General features: G+C 41.6%; 1 protein-coding gene across 2 annotated transcripts in view; it reads left to right on the top strand.

Annotated features, from left to right (window-relative positions):
* PTPN13 (protein tyrosine phosphatase non-receptor type 13) overlaps nucleotides 1-15,639 on the top strand; it is a 209,290-nt gene extending 193,651 nt beyond the window's left edge. For both annotated transcript variants that reach the window (XM_047798555.1, XM_047798554.1), the window contains exons 42-48: nucleotides 207-310; nucleotides 2,533-2,681; nucleotides 4,586-4,676; nucleotides 7,616-7,953; nucleotides 9,671-9,886; nucleotides 11,141-11,203; nucleotides 14,940-15,639. In XM_047798555.1, coding sequence (XP_047654511.1) covers nucleotides 207-310; nucleotides 2,533-2,681; nucleotides 4,586-4,676; nucleotides 7,616-7,953; nucleotides 9,671-9,886; nucleotides 11,141-11,203; nucleotides 14,940-15,035 — 1,057 coding nt within the window. In that variant the 3' untranslated portion in view covers nucleotides 15,036-15,639. The remainder of the gene's footprint in view (nucleotides 1-206; nucleotides 311-2,532; nucleotides 2,682-4,585; nucleotides 4,677-7,615; nucleotides 7,954-9,670; nucleotides 9,887-11,140; nucleotides 11,204-14,939) is intronic.
* Nucleotides 15,640-26,382: the final 10,743 nt, after the last annotated feature.

The following is a 26,382-nucleotide window of genomic DNA, read 5'->3' as shown; positions in this document are numbered from 1 at the left end:
AACGCCGGATCCTTAACCCACTGAGCGAGGCCAGGGATCAAACCCAGCAACCTTCTGGTTCCTAGTCCATGACGGGAACTCCAGATAATCTGTTTTTAAATGCTGTAATAATTACAGTGGAAATATGTGGTTAAAGGACATAATATTTAAATTTATTTTGGAGATCAAACTGAAGAAAATATTATAAATGTATTTTGTTGTCATAGATTAATTGAAAAGTCAGAAGAGAAGAAGACTGATGATGATGAAATAACGTGGGGAAGTGATGAACTGCCAATAGAAGCAGCAGACCACAGCGATTCCAATAAAGGCAAGAAACGTATTAGCAACTTTTAAAATCAAAAAAAAATGAGTGTTTGAAAATTCTAGTTTGCGGAATATATGGCTATGTTATTTCACCTTATGTTCTATTCATAAAGTTAAAGCACATAGCAAACATCAACATTCATTTATACAACCAGGTATTTGCATGGTTGAGCTAAAATTCTCAGAGACTTGGAGTAAAATGTGTAAATATGTAAACACTTTAAATGGAAACACAGTCATAATTTTTCTATCTTGGAATAAGAAATTGAGCACATTATTTATAGTAAAATTGGGAGAACAGTTCAAATATAGGAAATTATTTGCTTGAACCTCAGTCTCTCTCTTTTTTTTTTTTTTGGTCTTTTTAGGGCTGCACCTGCAGTATATGGAGGTTCCCAGGCTAAGGGTCTAGTCAGAGCTGTAGCCGCCAGCCTACACTGCAGCTCATGGCAACGCCAGATCCTTAACCCACTGAGCAAAGCCAGGGATCGAACCCACAACTTCATGGTTCCTAGTCTGATTTGTTTCCACAGCGCCACGACAGGAGCTCCAGTGAACCTCAGTCTCATTTTTAAGACGAAGAGTCACTTATCTGTCCTCACTCTTAACTGCCTCTCTTTTATACTGAGCCAGTAGAGAAATAGAATTCTATCCAGTGTTTCACTTCTCTTTTTTCTTATAAGGAAATATTATACTAATGCAATGAAAGAAAGTAGTGTTGTGATTTGAAGTCTTAGTCGATGAAAGAAAGTAAAGAAGTCAATCAAATGAACACCTTGTTTGACTGAGGTAGACTGTTGATGCCGGTGACAGTGCTCTTATCAAATTCTGTAGCCCAGGCTCAGCTCTCCAGCCTCTGAGCTCCTGTTGCATTCACACTCAGTTCTCTAAATTTTTCGCACAACTGAATTCTGTATACACAACTAGCCTTCGTCCCAGAAGGACCTTAAGCTTCTCAAGCGCCCCCCACAGTGCCCAGCATCGCTGCTGCCTGCATAGTAGCTCCATCATCAGAATGTGCTGATCAGCTGGTCGACGTAATTAAAGCTACACCAGTGCAGACTCTAGCAAGAAGTCTCTCCTACTTTTTTTCCAGGATAACAGTTGCCTTCTTTTATCAGCACTTTCTGTAGATAGAGCAGGTACTAAATTAAACACATATCTCTTCTTAGACACTGATATCCCTTGTTTGAAAAACTTCTGAAGACCCTAAGGATTTCGTTTGCATGGAGAAAACTGTCAAATGCCAGAGATAATGGCACTGGTACCAAGGGTGGGTGGAGGGGAGAAAATCTTTTCTCCATGTGCTTGGAAGCTAATTTAAATGCAGAGTGAAAACAGGACTTAAAACATTTTCATGAAGTCAACAGTGCCATTGGAGCAAAAAGAAACAATTTAAACACCTTCAGAAACCCCTTTAGTACATTGCAAAACAACTATAATATAAAAAGAAGAAAAGAAACTAAATGTAATTGAGAGTGAAGAGACTTAAGAACAGTCACTGTGGTGTTCAGTTGGGTAGGAGTTCCCAGAAGGTTAGGAGCCCAACACAGTGTCCATGAGGATGCGGGTTCAGTCCCTGGCCTTGCTCAATGGGTTTAAGGATCCAGTATTGCCATGGCTGTGGCATAAGCCGGCAGCTGCAGACCCCAAGCCCGAGTATTTGATATGCCGCAGATGCGGCTGTAAAAAGAAGAAAAAAAAAGGATTGTGAGGGCCTTGCTATAGCCAGGGTTTTCTTTGGGGGGGGGGGGTTGTTTTTTTGTTTGGTTTGGTTTGGTTTGGTCTTTTTGACATTTCTAGGGCTGCTCCCGCAGCATATGGAGGTTCCCAGGCTAGGGGTCCAATCGGAGCTGTAGCTGCCAGCCTGCACCACAGTCACAGCAACGCCAGATCCCAGCCACGTCTGCAACCTACACCACAGCTCACGGCAACACCGGATCCTTAACCCACTGAGCAAGGCCAGGGATCGAACCTGCAACCTCATGGTTTCTAGTCAGATTCGTTAACCACTGAGCCACGACGGGAACTCCTAGCCAGGGTTTTTCTATGCCGTTGTAGTTGTATGCTTACCTCTTAATTCTACTGTCTTGTTAATTCAAAGACTCACTTTTGTAATAAGAAAAAAAAGATGAAGTAAGAATAGGGTAAACGTAGTTCTCTCATTGGCTAAATCAGTTCTAGGGAGATTTTTCTCTTTTTAATCAATTGCCATCTTCTTGTTAGATCATCCCTTCCTGACAAACGAGGAGCTCACCGCGCTCCCCGTCATCAAAGTGCTTCCCTCCGGTAAATACACTGGTACTGAGTTGAAGTCAGTGATTCGAATGTTACGGGGTTTACTAGATCAAGGAATTCCATCTAAGGAGCTGGAGGTAAGAGGTTTCTGACAATGGTTTTTTTTCCTCAAAGCTTTGTGCAAGATTAGGAGAAATTTTGAAAATGCCTATTACAACTTTATTTCCAACTATAAAAGCACCGTCTCGTTATTTCTAGCAGTAAATTAATTTTTCTAATGAGAATGCTAGTAGTATGGATTTCAAGGGATCTCTTTAGCCACTTTGGAGCTTGCTAAATCTCCCTAAAGATTAACCTCATACGTAAGGATAAAGAGCTTTGTTTTTTTTTTTAAGTGAAGTAACAATTCCAGCTATCCACTAGACTTCATAATTAATACACTATAGATGTGATTCATCATTAGCAACAGCTTTTCATTTACTACAGCTCCATGGATGTGCACCCCCCCAGCCCCCATTCAAAGCAGCAGTGGTTCAGAGGCCTGGCTCCTCTGGTCTTTCTCCATCCGTTATTTACCGCGAGGCCAAAGAGTAACATGGCATCATGGTGGTTTGGGGGTCCACTCTGCCCATCTTCCTCAAACCATCTGCTAACCTCCTACTTCCTAGGCTTTCCATAGCCCCTGAAGTGAAAGGAGATGACTTCTAAAGAGAACTTCTCTAATGTGCTAGATGCTTTGTATTTAATGCACAGAGTATTGAAATCCCCACTCTACAGATTTGGAAACAAGCTCACAATAGTTAAGGTATACTCTTCCTCTCCATTTTGCATAAATGATTTCTTCTTCTTTGAGGTTTTAAGTTTAAATCTTTCCATCTTAGAGACCTTCCATCCCAACCCTTTATAAACCAGATGTTTATTTTTCTGTATCACAGCAGTTTGTTAATTTCTTCAAAGCATATATCACAATATTGATTGGTTTACTTCTTTACTGCCTCTTTCTCCTAGGAAGCTATAATCTCCACAAGAGCCCAAATCACCTCTAATATGTTCTCTAGTATATTCCCAGCACTTATTACGGTGCCTTGTATATAGTAGGCATTTTCAGTCCATAGTTGTTGATTTGGATGGATGGATGAATTAATGAGTGAATGAAAAGTGAGAAACTGTTAGAATTTAGGACTCCCTAACCACAACTCTACCACATGGAATATTCTGTGACTCCAGAAACAATATTATTAAGAAATTTTGCTGCAGTTCATTAAATCAGATTTGTTTTCATTAAGTTGTGTTTTTTTTCCTAAAATGAAATCATAGATATCTTTAATCTGAAATTTAAAATTAAGGTTACCAAGTGCTGCCTCACAAAGTTAGTTAACTTCAACACGTTAAAGACATTTGCAACAGTAGAATTCCCTGGTGGTGTAGTAGTTAAGGATCCAGCATTGTCACTGCTGCGGCTCGGGTTTGATCCCTGGCCCAGGAACTTCCACATGCCACAGGTCCAGCCAAAAATTTTTGCTTTGGGGTGGTTTTTTTGGTCTTTTTAGGCCCGCACCCACAGCATATGGAAGTTCCCAGGCTAGGGGTCCAATCGGAGCTGTAGCTGATGGCCTACTCCAGAGCCACAGCAACACGGGATCAGAGCCGCATCTGCAACCTACACCACAGCTCACAGCAACACCGGATCCTTAACCTACTAAGCAAGGGCAGGGATCGAACCCGCAACCTCATGGTTCCTAGTCGGATTCGTTAACCGCTGTGCCACGACGGGAACTCCGGGAACTCCTCAAAAATTTTTTAAAAAAATAAAACCAAAAAGATATCTGCAGCAAAGTACTTCAATAACTGGCATATTGAATTAATATTGGGATTTTAGGCTTCTTTATCTTGACAGGTCATGTCTATTTCTTAACTCACAGTTGGCCCTGATCAGTTTTGTATCCTGCACATTTAAAGCATTTGCAGTCTTTATTGAATTTGCAGTCTGAATTACTGCTTCTCTCAACAAATTTAATTTTATTTTCTTTTTTGCTTACAGAATCTTCAAGAATTGAAACCTCTGGATCAGTGTCTGATTGGACAGACTAAGGAAAATAGAAGGAAGAACCGATACAAAAACATACTTCCCTGTAAGTTCCTAATGTGGCTTCAAATCAGATGTATGTTTAATATAATTTAAACTGGTTTTTAAAAACTTAGGCACGAGTTTACCTTATCTGTCTCTCACATAAGTGTGCACCCACACACACACACACACACACACACACACACACCCATTCAGAGAATTACATTGGTAACAATTTCATATTTACAGTGCGAATTCTTTTAAAATTTTCTGTATATTCTGGAAGTTGAGTAGAGGAATCTTAAACATTTCTTCAGACATTCATGAATTTTTTTTTTTTTTGTCTTTTTGTCTTTTTAGGGCTGCACCTGCGGCATATGGAGGTTCCCAGGCTAGGGGTCCAGTCAGAGCTACAGCTGCCGGCCTACTCCAGAGCCACAGCAATGCGGGATCCGAGCCGTGTCTGTGACCTACACCACAGCTCACGGCAGTGCCAGATCCTTAACCCACTGAGAGTGGCCAGGGATCGAACCTACGTCCTCACGGATGCTAGTCAGGTTTGTTAACCACTGAGCCATGACGGGAACTCCAAAGACATTCATGAATTTTTTTTACGTCTTTTTAAAAATACGAATTGAGGGTGTTCTCTAGTGGCCTAGCAGTTAAGGATTCAGTGTTGTCACTGCTGTTACTAGTTTCAATCCCTGGCCCAGAAATTTTCACAGGCTAAAAGCATGGCCAAAAATAGCAGTTATTATTATATAAATTGTGTGTGGGGGGGGGGGTATATATCTATGTATGTATAGGTGTATGTATATATATATGAATTGGCTTCTAGATAAGCAGTGTCTTAGTTCCTATGTCACAGTCAAGTTTATTCCACCATTTTTAGCTTAGAGAAATGTCCTTGGTACCTAATAGCTATATATGTGCATGCGGCCACCATGGCAGTGCCAAGCTGCATTGTACTTTGAATTGTTCCAGATACCAGAAGGGAAAAAAAACAATTCTTTTTATTCATGTTTTACCCATTTCACCAATCAACATGTGATTTTTAAAAAATATATGTGAATATATGCATATAGCCAAAATATTAACATCTAGCAATTTCTTATAATAATCACAAACTACATTTATATGTACTAGCCTATTGAATTACACCATATGACACACTGACCTTGTCTTTGCCAGGAAGTCAAAATTCAAAGATAAATAACAAGGGAGTTCCAGTCGTGGCTTAGCAGTAATGAACTCAACTAGTATCCATGAGGACGCGGGTTTGATCCCTGGCCTCAGATCAGTGGGTTAAGGATCTGGAGTGGCAGTGGTGTAGGCCAGCAGCTGCAGCTCTGATTCAGCCCCTAGCCTAGCAACCTCCATATGCCACAGTTGCAGCCCTAAAAAGACCAAAAAACAAAAAAGATAAATAATAGAAGCACTAGTGAAAAATCATGTAATAAATATTAGTACAATTGAATTTTTTCATTCAAGGTAGAAGACCCAAAATTCATTTTGGAAAACTCCCTTTAAGAATTGAATCTTAGGGAGTTGCCTTGTGGGCAGTGAGTTAAGGATCCAGCATTGTCACTACAGCAGCTTGAGTTGCTGCTCTGGCTCAGGTTCGATCCCTAGCTCAGTAACTTCTACACGCCATGGGTGCAGCCAGAAAAAAAAAAAAAAAAAGATAGCATCTTAGGTAGGATTTCAAAAATAAAATAGATTATGGTTCAACATACAGTAGGTGGTAATTATTTCAGGCCAAAAAAATGGCCAGATAAGTGTCTCAGAGCAGAATGGGATAAGCCCTAAATCCGTAACTACTGAGTAGATTTGTTTCCATTGACCAAGAGATAGAAGTCAGTAGTAGAAGGGCAATTGACGGAGGATTTTTAAATCTGTTACTAAATGTCATAGTTTGGTAATCACAGAAATAAAAGTGACATCTAATGTGTAAGTACATACAAATTAATTTGCTTGGATAAGATGGCTTATATATACATCTATGTTTTGACCATGCGAAGTTACAGTGGCTAGAGAATAAGCTACTTTTTACTGTATTGTGTTGCTTTATTGTTTTGGCTGCTTATTTAAAAGAATATAATTTAATTAGATAAGCAAGAATTAATTGTGCCACATGTATTTTTAATAAGTAATAGTTTCACTATAATACTAATTTTTGTTTTATGAAATAATTTTTGGAATTTTTATTCATATTAAATTCACTAAGTGTTATTGTTAAAATAACCGTGAAGTAGCAAAAGTGTATTTCTCTAGGTAAGAAGTTCTAAATGCACTAATTAATTTTAATTTAACCATGTCTATGTGAATAATACCTAATCTTGTCACAAACTTACTGAGTTGACATCTTTTTTTCTTTAGATTCCACATGTAAGTGATAGCATTTTTTTTTAACCTTTTATTATTTTTTTTCCTACTGTACAGCATGGTGACCCTGTTACACATGCATGAATACATTCCTTTTCTCACATTACATGTTCCATCATAAGTGAGTCGACATCTTAAATGTACCTGTACAGTGAAGAAAGTGAGCAATATGATTTGACTGTACTACAGTTAGAAAATACCCCTTTATTAAAATGTGTTTGTGACTTCATCTGTGGTTATGAGGAAATTCTCATAACTTTTTTTTTTTTTTTTGTCTTTTTGCCATTTCTAGAGCCGCTCCCATGGCATATGGAGGTTCCCAGGCTAGGGGTCCAATAGGAGGTATAGCCGCCGGCCTACGCCACATCCACAGCAACGCGGGATCCGAGCCGCATCTTCAACCTACACCCCAGCTCATGGCAACGCCGGATCCTTAACCCACTGAGCAAGGCCAGGGATCCAACCCGCAACCTCATGGCTCCTAGTCCGATTCGTTAACCACTGAGTCACGACAGGAACTCCCGAAATTCTCTTAACTTTTGACTCACCTTGTTTCTAAGGCTCCTGTTTAAAGATGGGTGATATAGACGGCTCTGTTTTGTGGTGGGAAATTCACAGATGACGCAACAAGGGTGCCCCTGGGAGATGAAGGTGGGTACATCAACGCCAGCTTCATTAAGATGCCAGTGGGGAGAGAAGAGTTCGTCTACATTGCCTGCCAAGGACCTCTCCCGACAACCGTTGGAGATTTCTGGCAGATGATTTGGGAGCAGGAGTCGACAGTGATAGCCATGATGACCCAAGAAGTAGAAGGGGGAAAAATCAAATGCCAGCGCTACTGGCCCAACATTCTGGGCAAAACCACCATGGTCAGCGACCGGCTTCGACTGGCCCTTGTGAGAATGCAGCAGCTGAAGGGCTTTGTAGTAAGAGCAATGACCCTAGAAGATATTCAGGTATGTGGATTACCTCGTCCCATGGTAGACTCAACACGTGTCTGAATAAAAGCCCGTGGTTTCCAGTGGCTCTTGGCTCCCATTTCAGCGGAACTGATTCCGTCTATGATTTTTCATCTACTATAAGTTTAAATGGGGCCCTCTTCATGAATTCTTCCAGTTTCCTCCAGCAGGCACTATAGTAAAATGAAAACGAGAACCTAGGACGTGTGTAGGATCAGTCATCATCCTCTGCTTAGTGACAGCACAGAAAGGCTCAGAAGTTGTGTACTAGAAACTGATTGTTTGACGGTCAAACCTCTAGGTAGACTCAATCAAACTATTTTAACAATCTCTAGGAGTTCCCTAGTGGCCAAGCAGGTAAGGATCTAGTGTTATCACTGCTGTGGTGAGGCTTCAGTCCCTGGCCCAGGAACTTCATGCCAAGAGCATGGCCAAAAAAACAAAACAAAACAAAACAAAAAACTGTTTAAAAATATTCCCCTATAAAGACAGCATATTTGGTAATACCTGGACAATTGTAGCATGAGTGTTTGTTATTCAGGGAATTCCTGTTGCAGCCACCCAAGCCCTGAATAAAGGCAGCTTGAATTAGGTAAGTGGGTGTACCTTAAGCAAAGCTGCTGCTGTTCCCTCACCTCCACACCCCCTCCCTTAATCTCCTTCCTCTACCCATCTCAGCGTGAGTAACGTGTTTCCTGTTGGGGTTTAAATTTTGTTAAAGAAACAGGGTAATTTTACTTTCATAGAAATAAACTACATTGACTCTGTTTTATTGGTGGCATGTCAACATAGCATGAGAATTTCCTTCAAGATTTTTTTTTTTTTTGCCACACCTGCAGCATATGGAAGTTCCCAGGCCAGGGGCTGAATTGGAGCTGCACCCTACACCACAGCCACAGCAATGCCAGTTCTGAGCCTCATATCTGACCTACACTGCAGCTTGCAGCAACACCAGATCCTTAACCCACTGAGAGAGACCAGGGATTGAACCTGCATCCTTACAGACACCCTCAGGTTCTTAACCCACTGAGCCACAGCGGAACTCCTTAGATTATTTATCTATTTATTTAATCAACATGTTTACAGAGCTTGGGCCCTGTTATGGAATCTAGGGGTTCAGCAGTTAATGATACAAAAGGAAACCCCTGATCTCATGGAGCTTACTTTCTAATGAAAAGACAGTGGCGTTATTGATGCTATGGAAACAATCGTGAAGGAATTGAGGGAGCCGTAGGGATATCTGAGGGTAGAGAAGCATTTCAGTCAGAAAAAGCAAGTGCAAAGGCCCTGAGACCACACTACACCTAGTGTTTCTAAAGAACCACAGAGAGGTCCTTACGGCTGGAGTGATGTGGCCAGAGGAGGAGGTTAGGGCCTGATCACATAGGGCTTTTAAGCCAATGAAGTGACTGTGGCTTTTATTAGAGGCGCATTTGAAATGGGATCATTAAAACAAGGTTGTTATTCACACATTAAAATGTCATTTTCTATTAGGGTTTCCCAAAAGTAGTTTGCTACCAATAGCGAAGTGTCGATCTAATGCCCCCCCTCGTAAAGGCCCTCCGTGTATTGCTTGATGGCGTCTGTTTGTCTCTTCCACTTTTCCTTAGATCTAATCCAATGGGCAAGTAAAATTTTAAAGGACAAAAGAGTATCAATTATTTGTGAGCAGCATAGTACGCCTTTACCTACTTATTCTACTGTATGATTTCAGACGGGAGAGGTGCGACGTATTTCTCATCTGAATTTCACGGCCTGGCCAGACCACGACACACCTTCTCAGCCGGACGACTTGCTCACTTTCATCTCCTACATGAGACACGTTCACAGATCAGGCCCGATCATCACGCACTGCAGTGCTGGCATTGGCCGCTCGGGCACCCTGATATGCATCGATGTGGTTCTAGGATTAATCAGTCAGGATCTCGAAGTGAGTGCAAGATGTAGGCTGAACGAGCATTTGACCAGAAATAACGATGGAGTTCAATCATGTGTGGTCATCTCCAGATTTTTTTATTTATCAGTGTGTAGGAATGGCCTAATTTTCTTACTACGTAAAATTGTATTTTAGGAAACATTCAAATATTCGTAGGCCATTACCAAGCGGAAAAAATACTTCAAACATGCATTTGTTTTACTGGGTTTTTTAACCGTGAGTTCAAAGCCCCCTATGCAGTATTACATTTTACTCTCTGCAGTCTTAGACTCGTGTGAGATAGTCATTTTGTTATTATACTTTTAGGCGTAGAAATATCGAGGCACAAAATATAGCCTATTTTTGAAATGAAAAAACTTAAATTCTTTTTTTGTTATTGTTACCATAGGTGGGAAATACACTTTGTTATTTTTAACAAAATATAAACAATCTATCTCTAAATAATCCCAATTTTAAAATTTTATTACTAAATAAACTGCTAATAAAAGTAAAATCTCACTTAAAATGTTAAACTATCTTACTATACATAATATATAATTAAAATCACTGACTCTTGAAGAATTTGTTGAAAAACAATTCTGTCTTGCTTTTCACACTGTATTAATTATATCTTCCATGATAATTTAAATAGGACCCAAAAAAAGTCTGTTTCGCTCTTGTGAAAATAAAAAGATCAGAAATTTTATTCTGGGAGTTTCCATCGTGACTCAGCAGTAACGAACCTGACTAACAACCATGAGGATAAAGTTTCAATCCTTGGCCTTGATCAGTGGGTTAGGGAACTGGCGTTGCTGTGGCTGTGGTGTAAGGCCGTCAGCTACGGCTCCAATTAGGCCCTTAGCCTGGGAACTTCCATATGCGATGGGTGTGGCCCTAAAAAGCAAAAAGAAAAAAAACAAAAAAACAAAAAAATGAAAGAAAGAAAGAAACTTTATTCTGAACAGCAAAATGTAGAAAAATATTTTGCATTTTCTAATGGAAATATTAGAAATTCGTCAGATTTCAGAGGGAAGAGAATTTCTGTTGGGAATTTTCAAATAGAATAACCTTGCTAATTCTTAGAAAGATCATAAATAAATTTATCAAATGACGGCAAAGTCAGTTCACCAATTTCATTTTGTCTGGAACAGTTTCTCAAGACTGTTAGAAGGGGAGGATTGGGGTGCAGACATCTGTATAAGCCACTCCTGGGTGAATCTCTGGCGTTAGCGTTTGTATGTGACATGCAGATTCTCTTTCCTCTGGCAGTTTGGCATCTCTGATGTAGTGCGCTGCATGAGACTGCAGAGACACGGAATGGTTCAGACGGAGGTGAGTTTTGGCGGGTGCCTTCTAATGAGGATTTTTGTGAAAATACTCCCAGGCTCTCTCTTTATCTTTCTCTTTTTTTTTTTTTTTTTTTTTTTCTTTCCATGGCTGCACCCTCAGCATGCAGAAGTCTCCAGGCCTGGGGTCAAATCGGAGCTGTAGCCGCTGGCCTATGCCACAGCCACAGCAACGCCAGATCTGAGCCGCATCTGCAACGTATAACCACAGCTCATGGCAATGCTGGATTCTTAACCCACTGAGCAAGGGATCGAACCTGCATCCTCATGGATGCCAGTCAGATTTGCTTCTGCTGAGCCATGACGGGAACTCCCAGGCTCTCTTTTTTAAATGTTGCCTTTTAGTTTAAAAGGCGAGGAAATGCAATATCTAAAATGAATACATTAGAGGGAATAGAGTAGCATATCTCGTGCAAAAAATGGGTGTTGCAGAAAATAGCATGTATTTAGTGGCATTCCTTTCCCGTTTCTAACCTAAAAACGAAATAGAAGGTTATGGTCTTACTATAGAAATTTCCAAAGAGGGAATGGATTCAACAGCATTGACCAGAAGGCAGGAAGGGAGAATAAAGTTGCCTCGCTTGAATAGGAGAAGAGTTCATTTATCCTCTTTTGATCATTTTCATTTCTCTCCCCTGAAGTCAGAACTTGAGTTTTCTTACCCCCTGACCTGCAGACTCAGGTCCTTCACAGGGACTGCGTTGCTTAGAGTAAAAGTAGGCGTAGTTCCACCATCCTTTTTGTTTGTACGGAGGGAGCAGTGTGGAAGCTATTTTCATATATCTGTGAATTCATATTTCTCTCTCTCTTGAAGAATATGTACGTTTACTGTCTTTAAAATTAGAATTTGCCCACTTTCCCCTTATAGCCATTTTAATTCAAATTAAGTCTTCTAATTAATCTAATTCAGAGTCATATTTTTAGGTAAAGAAAATATTGATCTGTACAAGCAGTTCCTTAGACCTAAGAAGTTAACTGGTTCAACAGTTAATTATTAAGTGCCTGTTGGAGTCCCCGTCATGGCTCAGTAGTTAGCAAATCCGACTAGGAACCATGAGGTTGTGGGTTTGATCCCTGGCCTTGCTCAGTGGGTTGATGATCCGGCGTTGCCATGAGCTGTGGTGTAGGTCACAGATGTGGCTCGGATCCCGAGTTGCTGTGACCCTGGTGTGGGCCGGCGGCTACAGCTCTGATTCGACCCTTAGCCTGGGAACCTCCATATGCCACAGGAGCGGCCCAAGAAATGGCAAAAAGACAAACAAACAAAAAAAAATTAAGTGCCTATTGTGTGCCAGGTACCCTTCTAGGTACTTGGAGCACATCAGTGAATAAATAAATCAGATGAAGATCCCTGCTAAAATAAAAATTCTAGTGGATGGTGATGAGGAAGACAGATAAGAAAGCCATTGACTAGGTAATGCTATAGGATCTTTGAAAGTGATGTTAAATTCTTTGTTTTTATTTTTTACTTTTTATCTTTTGTTTTTTGTCTTTTTAATTTTTTTAATGATACAAATGAACTTATTTACAAAACAGAAATAGACTCGCAGTCTTGGAAAACAAACTTAGGGGTACGAAAGGGGACAGACTGGGGGAAGGATGGCTTGGGGGCTTGGGATCAGCATGTCCACACTATTGTACATGAAATGGATGGTCAACGGGGACCTGTCGTGTGGCACAGGGAACACTGCTCAACAGTCTGTGATAACCAAATGGTAAACGAATATGAAACGAATGGCTACGTGTATATGTATAACTGACTCACTTTGCTCTACTGCAGAAATTAACACAACAGTGTACGTAAATCAACTCTCCTTCAATGAAATTTTTAAAAATGAAATAAAATATTTAAAAAAATTTTTAAAGAAAGCGGTAAATGCTTTCCGGGGGAAAGAGTAGGGTAAAGATTGGGGTGCTATCTTAAGTAGAGTGGCACCACTAAGAAAGGAACCCTTGCGCAGACATTGGAAGAACGTGGAGGGGGCGTCATGCAGGCGGCTGCGAACAAGAGCCGTCCAGGCAGACGCTCCATCCCAGGTGGGCGTGGGCCGTGTGGGTTCAAGGAGAGCCGCGGCCAGCGTCGCCGCGGGAGAGGGGCGAGAGGGGGTGACGAGGCCAGGACTTGGGCTGTGCTCTGAGTGCAGTGGAGCCGCCACGGGGCTGTCCGTGGGAACGACCACCTCAAACTCCTCCCACTTTAAAGGAGCGCTGTGGCTGCTGTGTCAAAACACGACCTGATTTGGGAACGAGGGTGCGGGGTTAGACCCAGAGAGCTTGGAGTTCCCGTCATGATTCAGCGAAAACGAATCTGACTCTCATCCTTGAGAAGACAGGTTCCATCCCTGGCCTTGCTCAGTGGGTTAAGGATCCTGCGTGGCTGTGGTTGGGGTGCCCGCCGGCAGCTGCAGTTCCTATTCCACTCCTGGCCTGGGAACCTCCACGTGCCGCGGGGGTGGCCCTAAAAAGACAAACGGAAAACCTCAGCCAGCTTGGTCAGGTGGCAGGCATTGGTGACCCAGAGTAGAGTGGGTTTGGTTGTAGGAAGATGTGCTGTGAGGAGTTTGTGGCATGAGAGAAAGTCAGGGATAAATGTGGGCACGTTAACGTCAGTTATGCACCCAAGGGAAATAAACAAAGGGTCATCCCTCTAGGGCCCTGTCCTTCGCAGCTGTGAACATCTCAGGCGACATCCCTAACATTCTTTAGGGGTCTGTGTGTGTGTGTGTGTGTGTGTGTGTGTGTGTGTGTTCACAGGCACACAACTTTCTTTTCAGTTTTATTGAAGGATAGTTTATTTACGAGGCTGTGGTAATTTCTGCTGTACAGCAAAGTGACCCAGTCATACATACACACATACCCACTCTGTCTCAGAGTCTTTTCCCCCCATAGGGATTATCCCAGAATACTGTGCGGAGTTCTCTGTGCTACACAGCGTCCCCATGGGCCAGTCATTCCACATACCTCAGTGCGCACACAACTGTTTTAAATGAGGTTCAACTATAGTTGTTGTTTTGTTACTTCCCACTTAGTATGTTGTGAATTTTTCTTTTTTTGTAAGCCTCATAATTCCTTTCCAAATAACAAGAAAACTCAGATCTCTGCACTATTAACTTAATAGTTAATTTCACAAAAAAGCAAATTTTTAAAAAACATTTCATTTTTCAAATCAAAAATATTATTTTCTTCCAAAATATTTAAAGACTTTTTTTTCCCCCTTTGTGGAATATGGAGTTCCTGGGCCAGGGGTCGGATCTGAGCTGCAATTTCGACCTATGCCAGATTGTCAACCTACTGTGCCGGTCCAGGAATCAAACCTGTGTCCCAGTGCTCCAGAGACACCACCAGTCCTGTTGCGCCACAGTGGGAACTCCAAAAGACAATTATTCTTTGTAGCTTCTTGGGTATTAATTTCTTGACATTTCAGGAAATCAAAATGCATTAAGTCTAGAAGAACTTTTGTAGCAAGTTTATTTTTCCATTATAAAAGCAAATCATAAATATCACCAAGGCACAAAAAATAGAAGTGACCCACACTAATCAGAGAGCAATTCAGTTGGCACTCACCCCCACAGCCCCCAGGCTTTTTCCCTCCACATTTCACTTCCAGTAGTGGCGAAGCTAAATGTGTGTGTGTGTGTGTGTGTGTGTGTGTGTGTGTATAATATTCACATTACACATCTAAAATCTTCTCTTTTTCCTTTTTTTTTTCTTTTTGGCTATAGGATCAATATATTTTCTGCTATCAAGTCATCCTTTATGTCCTGACACGTCTTCAAGCTGAGGAAGAGCAAAAAGAGCAGCCCCAGCCTGTGCAGTGACGTGAAAAGAACAGGCTTCCAGATGTCTGTCCGTTTCACTCCTCACTCCCAGCAGACGTGCCTGTTCTCTGTTTAAAATAAAGATCCCAGGGCAGCAAGTTCACACAATATCCTTAGGCTTATTCTCCTCTACCTTAGAGGGGCCATTCGCAATAGCAATAAATAATGGTGAAATGCTGTATTTTTACAGCTACTTTAACCTGTGATAACAAAGATTTTTTTAACACTAACTGAATAACACAGATCTTAGGGATGATCGAGGCAGCATTTGATTATAGTCGACGCTGTTACAGGGACACATCGAGTCTATTTTTAATGCACCAATCTTGTTTATAGCAAAATTATTTTCCAGTATTTTAATAAACTAGAGTTATTTTATAGGGGATACTTGAAACCAGTATTTAAGCTTTAAACGACAGTAATACTGGCATAGAAGAAAGTAGCAAACGTTTACTGTATCAATTTCTAATGTTTACTGTCTAGAACTTCCTGTAACATATTTATATACTTTTTCATGAAAATGGAGATATCAAATGTTTGTAACTGCATTGTCTGTTATACATCATCTCACTTTGTAAATAAAAATACACCTTAAAACATAAACAAGCCGAAAGTGTGTGCAGACAAGTCAGACATCTTCAGTTTGCTTTTTCTGTTTTGTTTTGTTTTTGGCTTCTTAGGGCCATACCCTCAGCATATGGAAATTCCCAGGCTAGGGGCCCGATCGGAGCTGCAACTGCCAGCCTGCACCACAGCCACAGCAACACAGGATTGGCGCCTCATCTGTGACCTACACCACAGCTCACGGCAACACTGGATCCTTAACCCACTGAGCGAGGCCAGAGATCGAACCCATGTCCTCACGATTACTGGTTGGGTTCGTTGTGAGCCACAGGGGGAACTCCTCAGTGTGCTATTTTTTAACAACATCCAGGGCCCTGGGAAGAAGGCAGGAACTTCTGGAGCCCGGCGTCCCATCTCCCCCCTTGGTCCCAGGCGTGTGAGCCCCAGGACGTGGGACTGTTGTTAGAAGCCCTGGAAAGTCTTCTCCAGCGATGGGGAGGGTCCGTACGAACCGGGGGAAGGAATTCGGCCTCCCTTCCTCGGGCCTCCCTGTGAGCCTTACCCCTGCACAAGTCAGATTCTCAAATCCCAGCTGTTGGGAAACTCAGACTGTCTTGCTACCTGCGAGGTGTGCATTAGGTTCCGCCTGTAGGGAAGGAGACCAGCTTCAAAGAACCTGCTTCTGATCCTCGGGACTGGACACGCTTCACCAGCTCGTCATTCTGACGGCATCTCCACGCAGCTGTGAGTGTCCCCATTCCGAGACCCGGGAAACCACTTGGTTTATCCTTGGGGAACTGACTGCTGTTGAGCCACTTGACTGGCATTTCTGCTCTTACCCAAGTGCAGTGGTTTGCTGGGCCCTCCTGCTGACTGGCCGGGGCTACTGAAGGGCAGAAGACAGCAGCAGGAAGGAGAACCACAGTGACGTGTGTGGCTCCTCCCCCAGTAGCGGGTTTGGATCCCACCTCAGGAATCCTATCTCATGATCCCCACTCACTCAGGAGAGGCTCTGCATCTGGAAAGAGAAGTTGCACCACCATCGTTCCCACGATGATCGGAACAGTTTTTTTAGGTTGGGTTGTAGCTAAAGATTTCATTTGAAAAAAGGTTTCAATTGCTTTAAAAAGGTGTTCCCGTCGTGGCGCAGTGGTTAACGAATCCGACTAGGAACCATGAGGTTGCGGGTTCGGTCCCTGCCCTTGTTCGGTGGGTTAAGGATCCGGTGTTGCCGTGAGCTGTGGTGTAGGTTGCAGACGCGGCTCGGATCCTGCGTTGCTGTGGCTCTGGCGTAGGCAGGTGGCTACAGCTCCGATTCGACCCCTAGCCTGGGAACCTCCATATGCCGTGGGAGCGGCCCAAAGAAATAGCAAAAAGACAAAAAAAAAAAAATTCCTTTAAAAGTTACTTAGAAACTCCCAAGTGAGTGGGGATCATGAGCCCTTGTTTTCCTGTCATAAGCACAGGACACTGGGCCAGCAGGGCTCCAGGAGCCAGTACAGCTGGAGGAGATTAGCTCCTGTCTGAAGTCAGCAGAGATGGAGGGGAAGCTGGAGAAGGATGCTTTTTCTGGAAAGAATGTAGCTAGGAAATGGAAACGGGAGAAAGTGCAGGTTTCAGTTTACCAACTCTGAATGGAAGAGTCATTACAGTAAACACGCTCCCGCCCCTGTTCCAGTCATCTGGAACATGACTCCACTACCACGGAATGGGGTGAGCCACTGGCGAGGTCAAAGTGCCCGTGTGGCACATGGGGGCACTCAGGTAGCCAATGAATCAGTGCAGACAGCTTGGCTCCTAACACATGAGAGAGCTAATGAAATACTGTCAAACACACCCAAACACACCGTGGCTCAAGCGCGATAGAGGTGGACCTCCAGTTCATCTAACAGTTCTGGGCAGGAGGACAGCTCAGCAGGGCAGCTCTGGAGCCCAGACTGATGACAGTTCTGTAATCACCTCCCTTCCAAGATCATTCTAGGAATTGGCTCTATTCCCCCTGCCAGAAATGGGGTAAATGCATGGAGGGACACCTGTGGGGGATTTTTGAGCTGGCAGGCCTGGAAGCAAAGCACATCACTGCCATTCATTCTGTCAGCAAGAACGGGTCAAACGGTGCCCCTGAGCAGAAGGAAGCTGGGAAATGGGGTGGCTGAGCAGCTGTTTCCCAGTGACAGACCACTCTACGCTGTGGGAGGGGAAGCACGAGTTGTGATGGAATCTATTCATAAAACTGCACTAAAATTGTTACTGTTTGGGGTTTTTTGTTTGTTTTGGCCACACCCATGGCATGTGGGAATCCCTGGGCCAGGGAGCAAACCCAGGCCACAGCAGTGACAACACCAGATCCCTTAACTGCTGGGCCACCAGGGAATTCCAAAAGTTGTGTATTCTAAAAAGCTGTATCTTAGCACAGGCCTGAGCACAGCAGGATTGGATACATCATTTTGTGCCCTACCAAACCTTGGGTGCTGTCACTAGTACAAACATTTCTAAGTTATGATTAAAAGGAGAGAAATGGCTGTTAAGAAAAGATTAGGTGTTCACATCTGTGGATCCAGATAGCCTGCTATAGCTCTTGGTTTTAAAATGACTAGTTATCTAAATGCAAAATGATACATCCAAGAAATTACAACTCACCGACACTATCCTACAGTCAGATATCTTGACAGTGAGAGAATGGATTCCCATTTTACACAATGCAAGGTACCTTGTTACGGTGGAAATAAATTTAGTAAATCATTCATTGACCTGCATATTTTAAAACCAATCTAAATTTTAATTTATCAATTTGGAATTACATTTGACTACAAGTAACCAAAAACTAACCTAATAGGTTACACAAATTAGAGATTTCTTTCCTTAAGAAAATGAGTTCAGAAGTAGACAGTTGCTGGGATGATTCTACAGTTCAAGAATATTGGATATAGTCCCATTACTTTTTTTTTTTTGTCTTTTTAGGAGGTTCCCATATGGAGGTTCCCAGGCTAGGGGTCCAGTAGGAGCTGTATCCACCAGCCTACACCACAGCCACAGCAACATGGGATCCGAGCCCCATCTGCAACCTACTCCACAGCTCACAGCGCTGGATCCTTAACCCACTGAGCAAGGCCAGGGATGGAACCTCCATCCTCATGGATGCTAGTCAGGTTCATTAACCAGTGAGCCACGATGGGAACTCCCACTTGTTTATTTTTGCTTTAGTTTTCCTTTCCTAAAGAGACATATCCAAAATAATACTATAAGACCCATGTTCAAGAGCATACCACCTATGGTATCTTTTTAGAATTTTCCTTGTTTTCAGTCTTATATTTAAGTCTTTAATCCATCTTGAATTTATTTTTGTATATAGTGATTCTTTTGCATGTAGCTGTCTGGTTTTCCCAACACCATTTATTGAAGAGGCTGTCTTTCCCCTTTGTGTATTCTTGACTCCTTTGTCATAGATTTATGGCATTTATAAGTCTGGGTTCATTTCGGGGAGCTCTCTATTCTATTTTATTGCTCTATGTCTGTTTTGTGAAAATACCATACTGTTTTGATTACCGTAGATTTGTAGTATAGTTTAAAATCAAGGAGTGTGATACCATCACCTTTGTTGTACTTAAAACTTTTGGCTATTTGGGGTTTTTTGAGTTTCAATACAAATTTTAGAATTATTTGTTCTAGTTCAGTAAAAAATGGCATGGGTATTTTGATAGGAATTGCCTTGGGTAGTACAGTCATTTTAACAATATTTATTCTTCCAATGTATGAGTATAGTATATCTTTCCATTTGCTTTTGTCATCATGACTTTCCTTCATCACTGTCTTCTGGAGTTCAGAGTTACAGGCTTTTACCTCCTTGGATGTATTCCCACGTGTCTTATTCTTTTTGATGTGATTGTAAATAGGATTGTTTTCTTAACTTCTCTGATAGTTTGTTGTTGGTGTGTACAAACAACAGATTTCTATATAGTAATTTTGTATCCTGCAACTTTACCAAATTCATTGATGAGTTCTAGTAGTTTTTTCGTGATATTTTTAGGATTTTCTATGTACAGTTTCATATCATCTGTAAATAGTTAGTTTTACTTCTTCCTTTCCAAGTTGGATTTGTTTTATCTCTTGTCTGATTGCTATGGCTAGGACTTCCAATATTGAATAACATCATTCCAGTGTCGAATAAAAGTGACAAGAGTGGGCTGCTCTTGTCTTGGTCCTGATCTTAGAGGAAATACTTTCACCTTTTTACCATTGAGGATTATGTTAGCCATGCGTTTGTTATATTTGACCTTTATTATGTTGAGATATGTCCCCTCTATACCCATTTTCTGGAGAGCTTTTTTTTTTTTTTTTTGTCTTTTTGCTATTTCTTCAGCCGCTCCTGCGGCATATGGAGGTTCCCAGGCTAGGGGTCGAATAGGAGCTATAGCCACTGGCCTACACCAGAGCCACAGCAACGCAGGATCCGAGCCGCATCTGCAACCTACACCACAGTTCACGGCAACACTGGATCATTAACCCACTGAGCAAGGGCAGGGACCGAACCTGCAACCTCATGGTTCCTAGTCGGATTCGTTAACCACTGCACCACGACGGGAACTCCCTGGAGAGCTTTTATTACAAACATATGTTAAATTTTGTCAAGATCTTTTCCTGCATCTACTGAAATGATCATATGATTTTTATTTCAGTGTGGTTTATCACATTGGTTGATTTGTAGATATTGAACCATCCTTGCGTCCGTGGAATGAATCCCACTTAATCATGGTGTATGACCTTTTAATGTATTGTTGAATTTGGTTGAGGATTTTTGCATCTATGGTCATCAGTGATAATGGCCTGTAATTTTCGTATGTGTGTGTGTGTGAGAGAGAGAGATACCTTTGGTTTTAGTACAAGGTGATGCTGGCCTCATAGAATTAGTTCAGAAGTATTCTTTCCCCTGTAACTTTTAGACTGGTTTGAGGAGGATATGTATTAACTCTTCTTTAAATGTTTAGTAGAACTCACCTGTGAAGCTATCTGGTTCTGAACTTTGAGATTTTTAAAATACTGATTCATTTTCATTATTGATAATTGGTATGCTTATATTTTCTATTTCTTCCTGGGACATTGTGCATTTCCAGCCTTTGTCTATTTCTACTACTTCTTCATTTTTTTGTTGTTGTTGTTGCTGCATGCAGAAGTTCCTGGGCCAAAGATGAAACCATGCCACAGCAGTAATCAGAGGAAACACTGGATCCCTAACCCATTGAGCCACCAGGGACCTCCCTAGGTTGTCCATTTTATTGGTGGGTAATTATTCTTAGTAATCTCTTATTCTCTGTATGTAGTGTTGATTGTAACTTTTTTCTTTTCTTTTTTTTTTTTTTTTCCCTTTTGGGCCACAGGTGTGGCATATGGAAATTCCCAGGCTAGGGGTCAAATTAGAGCTACAGGTGCCAGCCTACACCACAGCCACAGCAAGGACAGATCCAAGATGCATCTGCAAGCTACACCACAGCTCATGGCAATGCTGGATCCTTAACCCACTGAGCAAGGCTAGGGATCAAACCTGCATCCTTACGGATACTGGTCAGGTTTGTTTCTGCTGAGCCACAACAGACACTCCAGATGTAACTTCTTTTTTTCATCTCTGATTTTATTTGGGGCTTTTTTTCTTGATGAATATGGCTAAAGTTTGTTTTGGTTTTTTTGGTATTTGTTTGTTTGCTTTTTAGGGGCGCACCAAAGCATATGGAGGTTCCCAGGCTAGGGGTCAAATCAGAGCTACAGCTGCCATCCACAGCCACAACCATAGCAACACAGGATCCGAGCCACATCTGCAACCTACACCACAGCTCATGGCAACACCAGATCCTTAACCCACTGAGTGAGGCCAGGGATCAAACCCGCAACCTCATGGTTCCTAGTTGGAGTCATTTCTGCTGTGCCACAATGGGAACTCCAAATATGGCTAAAGTTTTATCAATTTTATCTTTTCAAAGAACCAGCTCTTAGTTTCATTGATCTTTTTCTTTTTTGCCTCTATTTCACTTACTTCTGCTCTAATCTTTATTATTTCCTTCCTTCTACTAACTTTGAGTTTGGTCTTCCTTTTTTGTTCCTTTGGTGTAAAATTAGGCTATTTGATATTTTTCTTCTTTCCTGAAGTAGGCTTGTATCACCATAAATTTCCCTCTTAGAACTGCTTTTGCTGCATCCCATAGATTTTGAATCACTGCGTAATGTTTGTCTCCAGGTTTATTCAGTGACCCATTGGTTATTTAGCAGCATGTTATTTAATCTCCACATTTGCGGGGTTTGCAGTTATTTTACTTATATTTGATTTCTAGTCTCATAGCATCATGATCAGAAAAGATGCTTTATATGATTTCAGTCTTCTTAAATTTACTGAGACTCGTTGTGTGGCCTAATATTTGACTATCATAGAGAATGCTCCATATGCCCTTGAAAAGAATCTATATCCTCCTATCTTTGGATGAGATGTTCTATTTATACAGTAAGTTCATCTTACCTAATGTGTGTGTGTGGTATATATTCTATGTAAGATACTAAGCCCAGGAGTTCCTGTTATGGCACAGCAGAAAGGAATCCAACTAGTATCCATAAGGATTTGGGTTCGATTCCTGGCCTCACTCATTGGGTCAGGGATCCAGCGTTACTGTGAGCTGCGGTGTAGGTCACAGATGCAGCTTGGATCCCGAGTTGCTGTGGCTATGGCTGTGGCATGGGCCAGCAGCTGCAGCTCCTATTCGACCCCTAGCCTGGGAACTTCCATATGCCACGGATGTAGCCCTAGAAAGCAAAAAAAAAAAAAAGATACTAAGTCCATCTTATCTAATACATCATTTAAAACCAGTGTTTCCTTACTGATTTTCCATCTGCATGATCTATCCCTTGATGTTGGGTGTTGAAGCCCACTACTATCATGTAACTGTCAATTCCTCCCTTAATGTATATTAATATTTGTTGTAGGAGTTCCCTGGTGGCCTAGTGGGTTAAGATCTAGCATTGTCACTGCTGTGGCCTGGGTCACTGCTATGGTGCAGGTTCAATCCCTGGCCCAGGAATTTCTGCCTGCCAAAAATATATTTGTTGCCTAAAAAAATATTTGTTGTAAGTATTTAGGTGCTTCTACGTTGGGTGCAAATATATATTTACAGTTGTTACATCTTCTTATCAGATTGATCCCTTTGTCATTGGGTAATTTCCTTCTTCTCTCTAGTTACAATTTTAAAGTATTGGTACCCTGCCTTTCTTTTGTTTTCCATTTGCATGGAATACCTTTTTTTGGTCCCCTCACTTTCAGCCTATGTGTGTCTTTAGATCTGAAGTGAGTCTTTTGTAGATAGCCTATCGGTGTGTATGTGTGTTTTTTAATCCATCCAGTCCCACTTTGTCTTTTAATTGGGGCAGTCTATTTACAAAGTAATTATTAATAGGCATATACTTATTGCCATTTTGTTCATTTTTTTCCAGGTTGTTTCTGAAGCTCTTTTTCCTTCCTTCTTCTGTTGCTCTCTTCCCTTGTGATGTGATGATTATCTTTAGTGCTATATTTGAACTCCTTTCTCTTTTGTGTGTGCGTATGTATTACGGATTTTTGATTTGTTGTTACCTTGAGGTTTATATATGACAAACCATACACACACGCACCCATATAAAATTTTAAGTCAATCTCTTAAGTTCGAATGGATTGTAACAACCCTGTTACTCCCCCACCCCACATTTAATGTTATACATCATATTTTACATCATTTTGTTTTGCATATACCTTAACCGATTACTGTGCATATAGATGATTTTACTACTTTTGGGAACTACTTTTGTCTTTTAATCTTTCTACTACTTTCCTACTTTTGGAGACTTTATCCTTTTTACATTTAAAGAAATTACTGATAAATATGAATTTATTGCCATTTTAATTGTTTTGGTGTAGGTTTGTGGGGTTTTTTTTTTTTGTGATTGTTCCCTTTTTTTCTCTTCCCTTGTGATTTAATGACTATCTTTAGTGTTATATATGGATTCCCTTCTCTTTTTTGTGGGTTATCTAGTATAGATTTTTGGTTTGTGGTTATTACAGGTTTATATATAGAAGTCTCTATTTATCTATATATGTGATTATTTTGCTTATCTCTTAAGCTGACTACATTTTAACATCCCTTCATTTTCACTCCCCACGACCATGTTTACTGTTTGTGACATATTTTATATCCTTTTGTTTTGTGTATCCCTTATTGTGGATATAGATGATTTTAAGTACTTTTGTCTTTAACCTTCTCACTAGCTTTATAAGTGTTTGATCAGTAGAAAGGCAGTAACCTTTACTGTATGTTTGTGTTTACCAAGGAGATTTTTCCCTTTGTAATTTTTATGTTTCTAATGTGCCCTTTTCTTTTCCACTTAAATGCACCTCTTTAACATTTCTCATATAGCTGGTTTAGTGGTGCTGAACTCTCCTAGTTATTTCTTCTCTATAAAACTCTTTCCTTTAAATCTGAATGCTGGCCTTGCTGGGTAGAGTAGTGGTTGTAGATTTTTTTTAATCGCTTTGAATATATTGTGCCACTTCCTTCTGGCCTGCAGTGTCTACTAATAAAGTCAGGTGATAGTCTTATGGAAATTTCCTTGGATATAACCAGGTGCTTTTGCCTTGCTGCTGGGTTTTGTTTGTTGTTGTTGTTTTCACAACACTCATACCATGCAGAAGTTCTGGGGCCAGGAATCAAACCCACACCACAGCAGTGACAATGCCAGGTCCTTAACCCACTGCACCACCAGAGAACTCTACCTTGCTGCTTTTAAGCTTCTCTATCTTTAATTTTTGCCATTTTAATTACAGTGTGTCTTAATGTGGACTTCTTTAGGTTGATATTATTTGGGAGTCTGTGATTGACAGGCCTGGATGTCTTTTTTCCTCCCCCCACGTTAGAGAAGTTTTCAGTTATTATGTCTTCAAATATATTCTCTGCCCCTTTCTCTCCTCCCCTCCTGCAGCCCCTATAAAGTGAGTATTATGCTTGGTGTTGTCCTGGAGGTCTTGTTTTCCTGCTCAGCTTGAGTGATTTCCACTGCTGTCTCCCGGTTCACTGAACCATTCTTCCATATCATCTAAACTACTGATTGCTGCTTATATATACTTTTTGTTTCTATTATTGCACTCTTCAGCTCTGTTTCAGTTCTCTTTATATTTTCTAACTCTTGGTTAAGCTTCTCCCTGTGTTCATCTATTTTTCTCCTGAGTTGGTTGAGCATCTTTATGATCATGACATTAAACTCTATTTGGTAAATTGCTTATTGCCACTTAGTTCTTCTGGGATCTTGTCTTGTTCCTCGTTTGGAACATATTCCTCTGTCTCTTCATTTTGCCTAATTCTCTGTGTTTATTTCTATGTGTTAGGTAGGTTGGTTATGTTTCCCAATCTCAGAGAAGTGCCCTTATGTAGGAGACATACTATGGAGCTGAACAGCACACTGCCCTCTAGTCACCAGAACTACATGTGCTTTGGGTTCCTCCTGTTGGCTACAGGGCCCTTTTATGGCAGAACTGAATACAGTGGGCATGTTGGTGTTGGGGGCTGGCTCTCACCTTCTTGCCTGCCAGGCCCCGCCTAGCGTGGTGGCTGCTGGCCCACTGGTGGGCAATGTTGAGTCTCATTGTGGTTCGCTTCACAGTCTAGGGGGTCCCAAAGCCAGTGTCAACCCACTGGTAGACTGGACCAGGTCCCAGGGCAGCTGGCTACAGAGCCCAGTGAGTCCCTGGACTGGTGCCAACTCGCCAATGGGTGGCATATTATCCTTCCTTAAGAAAGGAAACTGAAGTCCAAAGGGACTGCCACTTGTTCAAGTTTGTCCAAGTATCAACACTGGGATTCAGTTCTAGGACTGCCCAACTTCAACCCAAAAGTCCTGAAGCATCCTAGCTCTTTACGTGGACTACAGCAAGTCGACCTGGCAAAGCCCATGTTCTCTCGAGTACACTCTGCCGCCTCAGCTGTCCAACTGGCTCGTTTCTAGGCACAGAGCTGGGCTCATTCTGCTTAATTTTATTTCTCTGGCCCGCTTCTGAGCCGCGTATAGGCCTCTGCTTTTATGAACACGTGATTATTTAGACCGGTTAGAATACCATTTATTCAGCCAGAGCTTTTGTTTAGTTACATTCTCTTTAAAGATAAGGTGCGGCCTCCTGGACAGCGTGATTATTTCCGGCTCTTCTCAGCAGCGTGTTTACAGACTCCCTCTGGAGACGCAGTCCTCTGACGTGATCCCTTTCAAGCCCTCACACTGATTTTCGTGGTTTCTGTCCTAAAGGATAGTTTTTGGTAGTCCTGTCTCCGGACCTGTCCTGACGGTGCTAAATACTGACCATGCAGTTACTGCTTTCAGAACAGACCACTGAAGTTACCATGTTGTGACAGCTGCCTATGCCAAGGAACAATTTAGAAATTCTTGTTTGTGGATCCTTGGAAATTCACGGTAATGCTCACTGTAGAACAGAGGCTCTCTGAACACACATGCAGCGCTACCATGTTCACTGCTGCAGAGAATTAACAATCTTGTCGCGTGTCTCTATACTTCTCTTCCATATAAATACACTTGTGACAACTATGTCAGTTCAACCACAGAGTATCCTTAACTGTGAAAATACAATAATGACCACTGTCATTATATTGTATACATAACCAACACTTCCTTACACATTTCAAAACTTACAAATAATAGAAAAAGCAAAACCAAATAGAGTCCAACAAAAACACAGTATAGGAGGAGGCTGAGCCTGATGACATGGACTGAT

This window comes from Phacochoerus africanus, chromosome 10 (genome assembly GCF_016906955.1).
Source record: "Phacochoerus africanus isolate WHEZ1 chromosome 10, ROS_Pafr_v1, whole genome shotgun sequence".
Taxonomy (NCBI): domain Eukaryota; kingdom Metazoa; phylum Chordata; class Mammalia; order Artiodactyla; family Suidae; genus Phacochoerus; species Phacochoerus africanus.
Note: the sequence above shows the minus strand (reverse complement) of the source record. Positions and strands in the feature narration are given on the sequence as shown.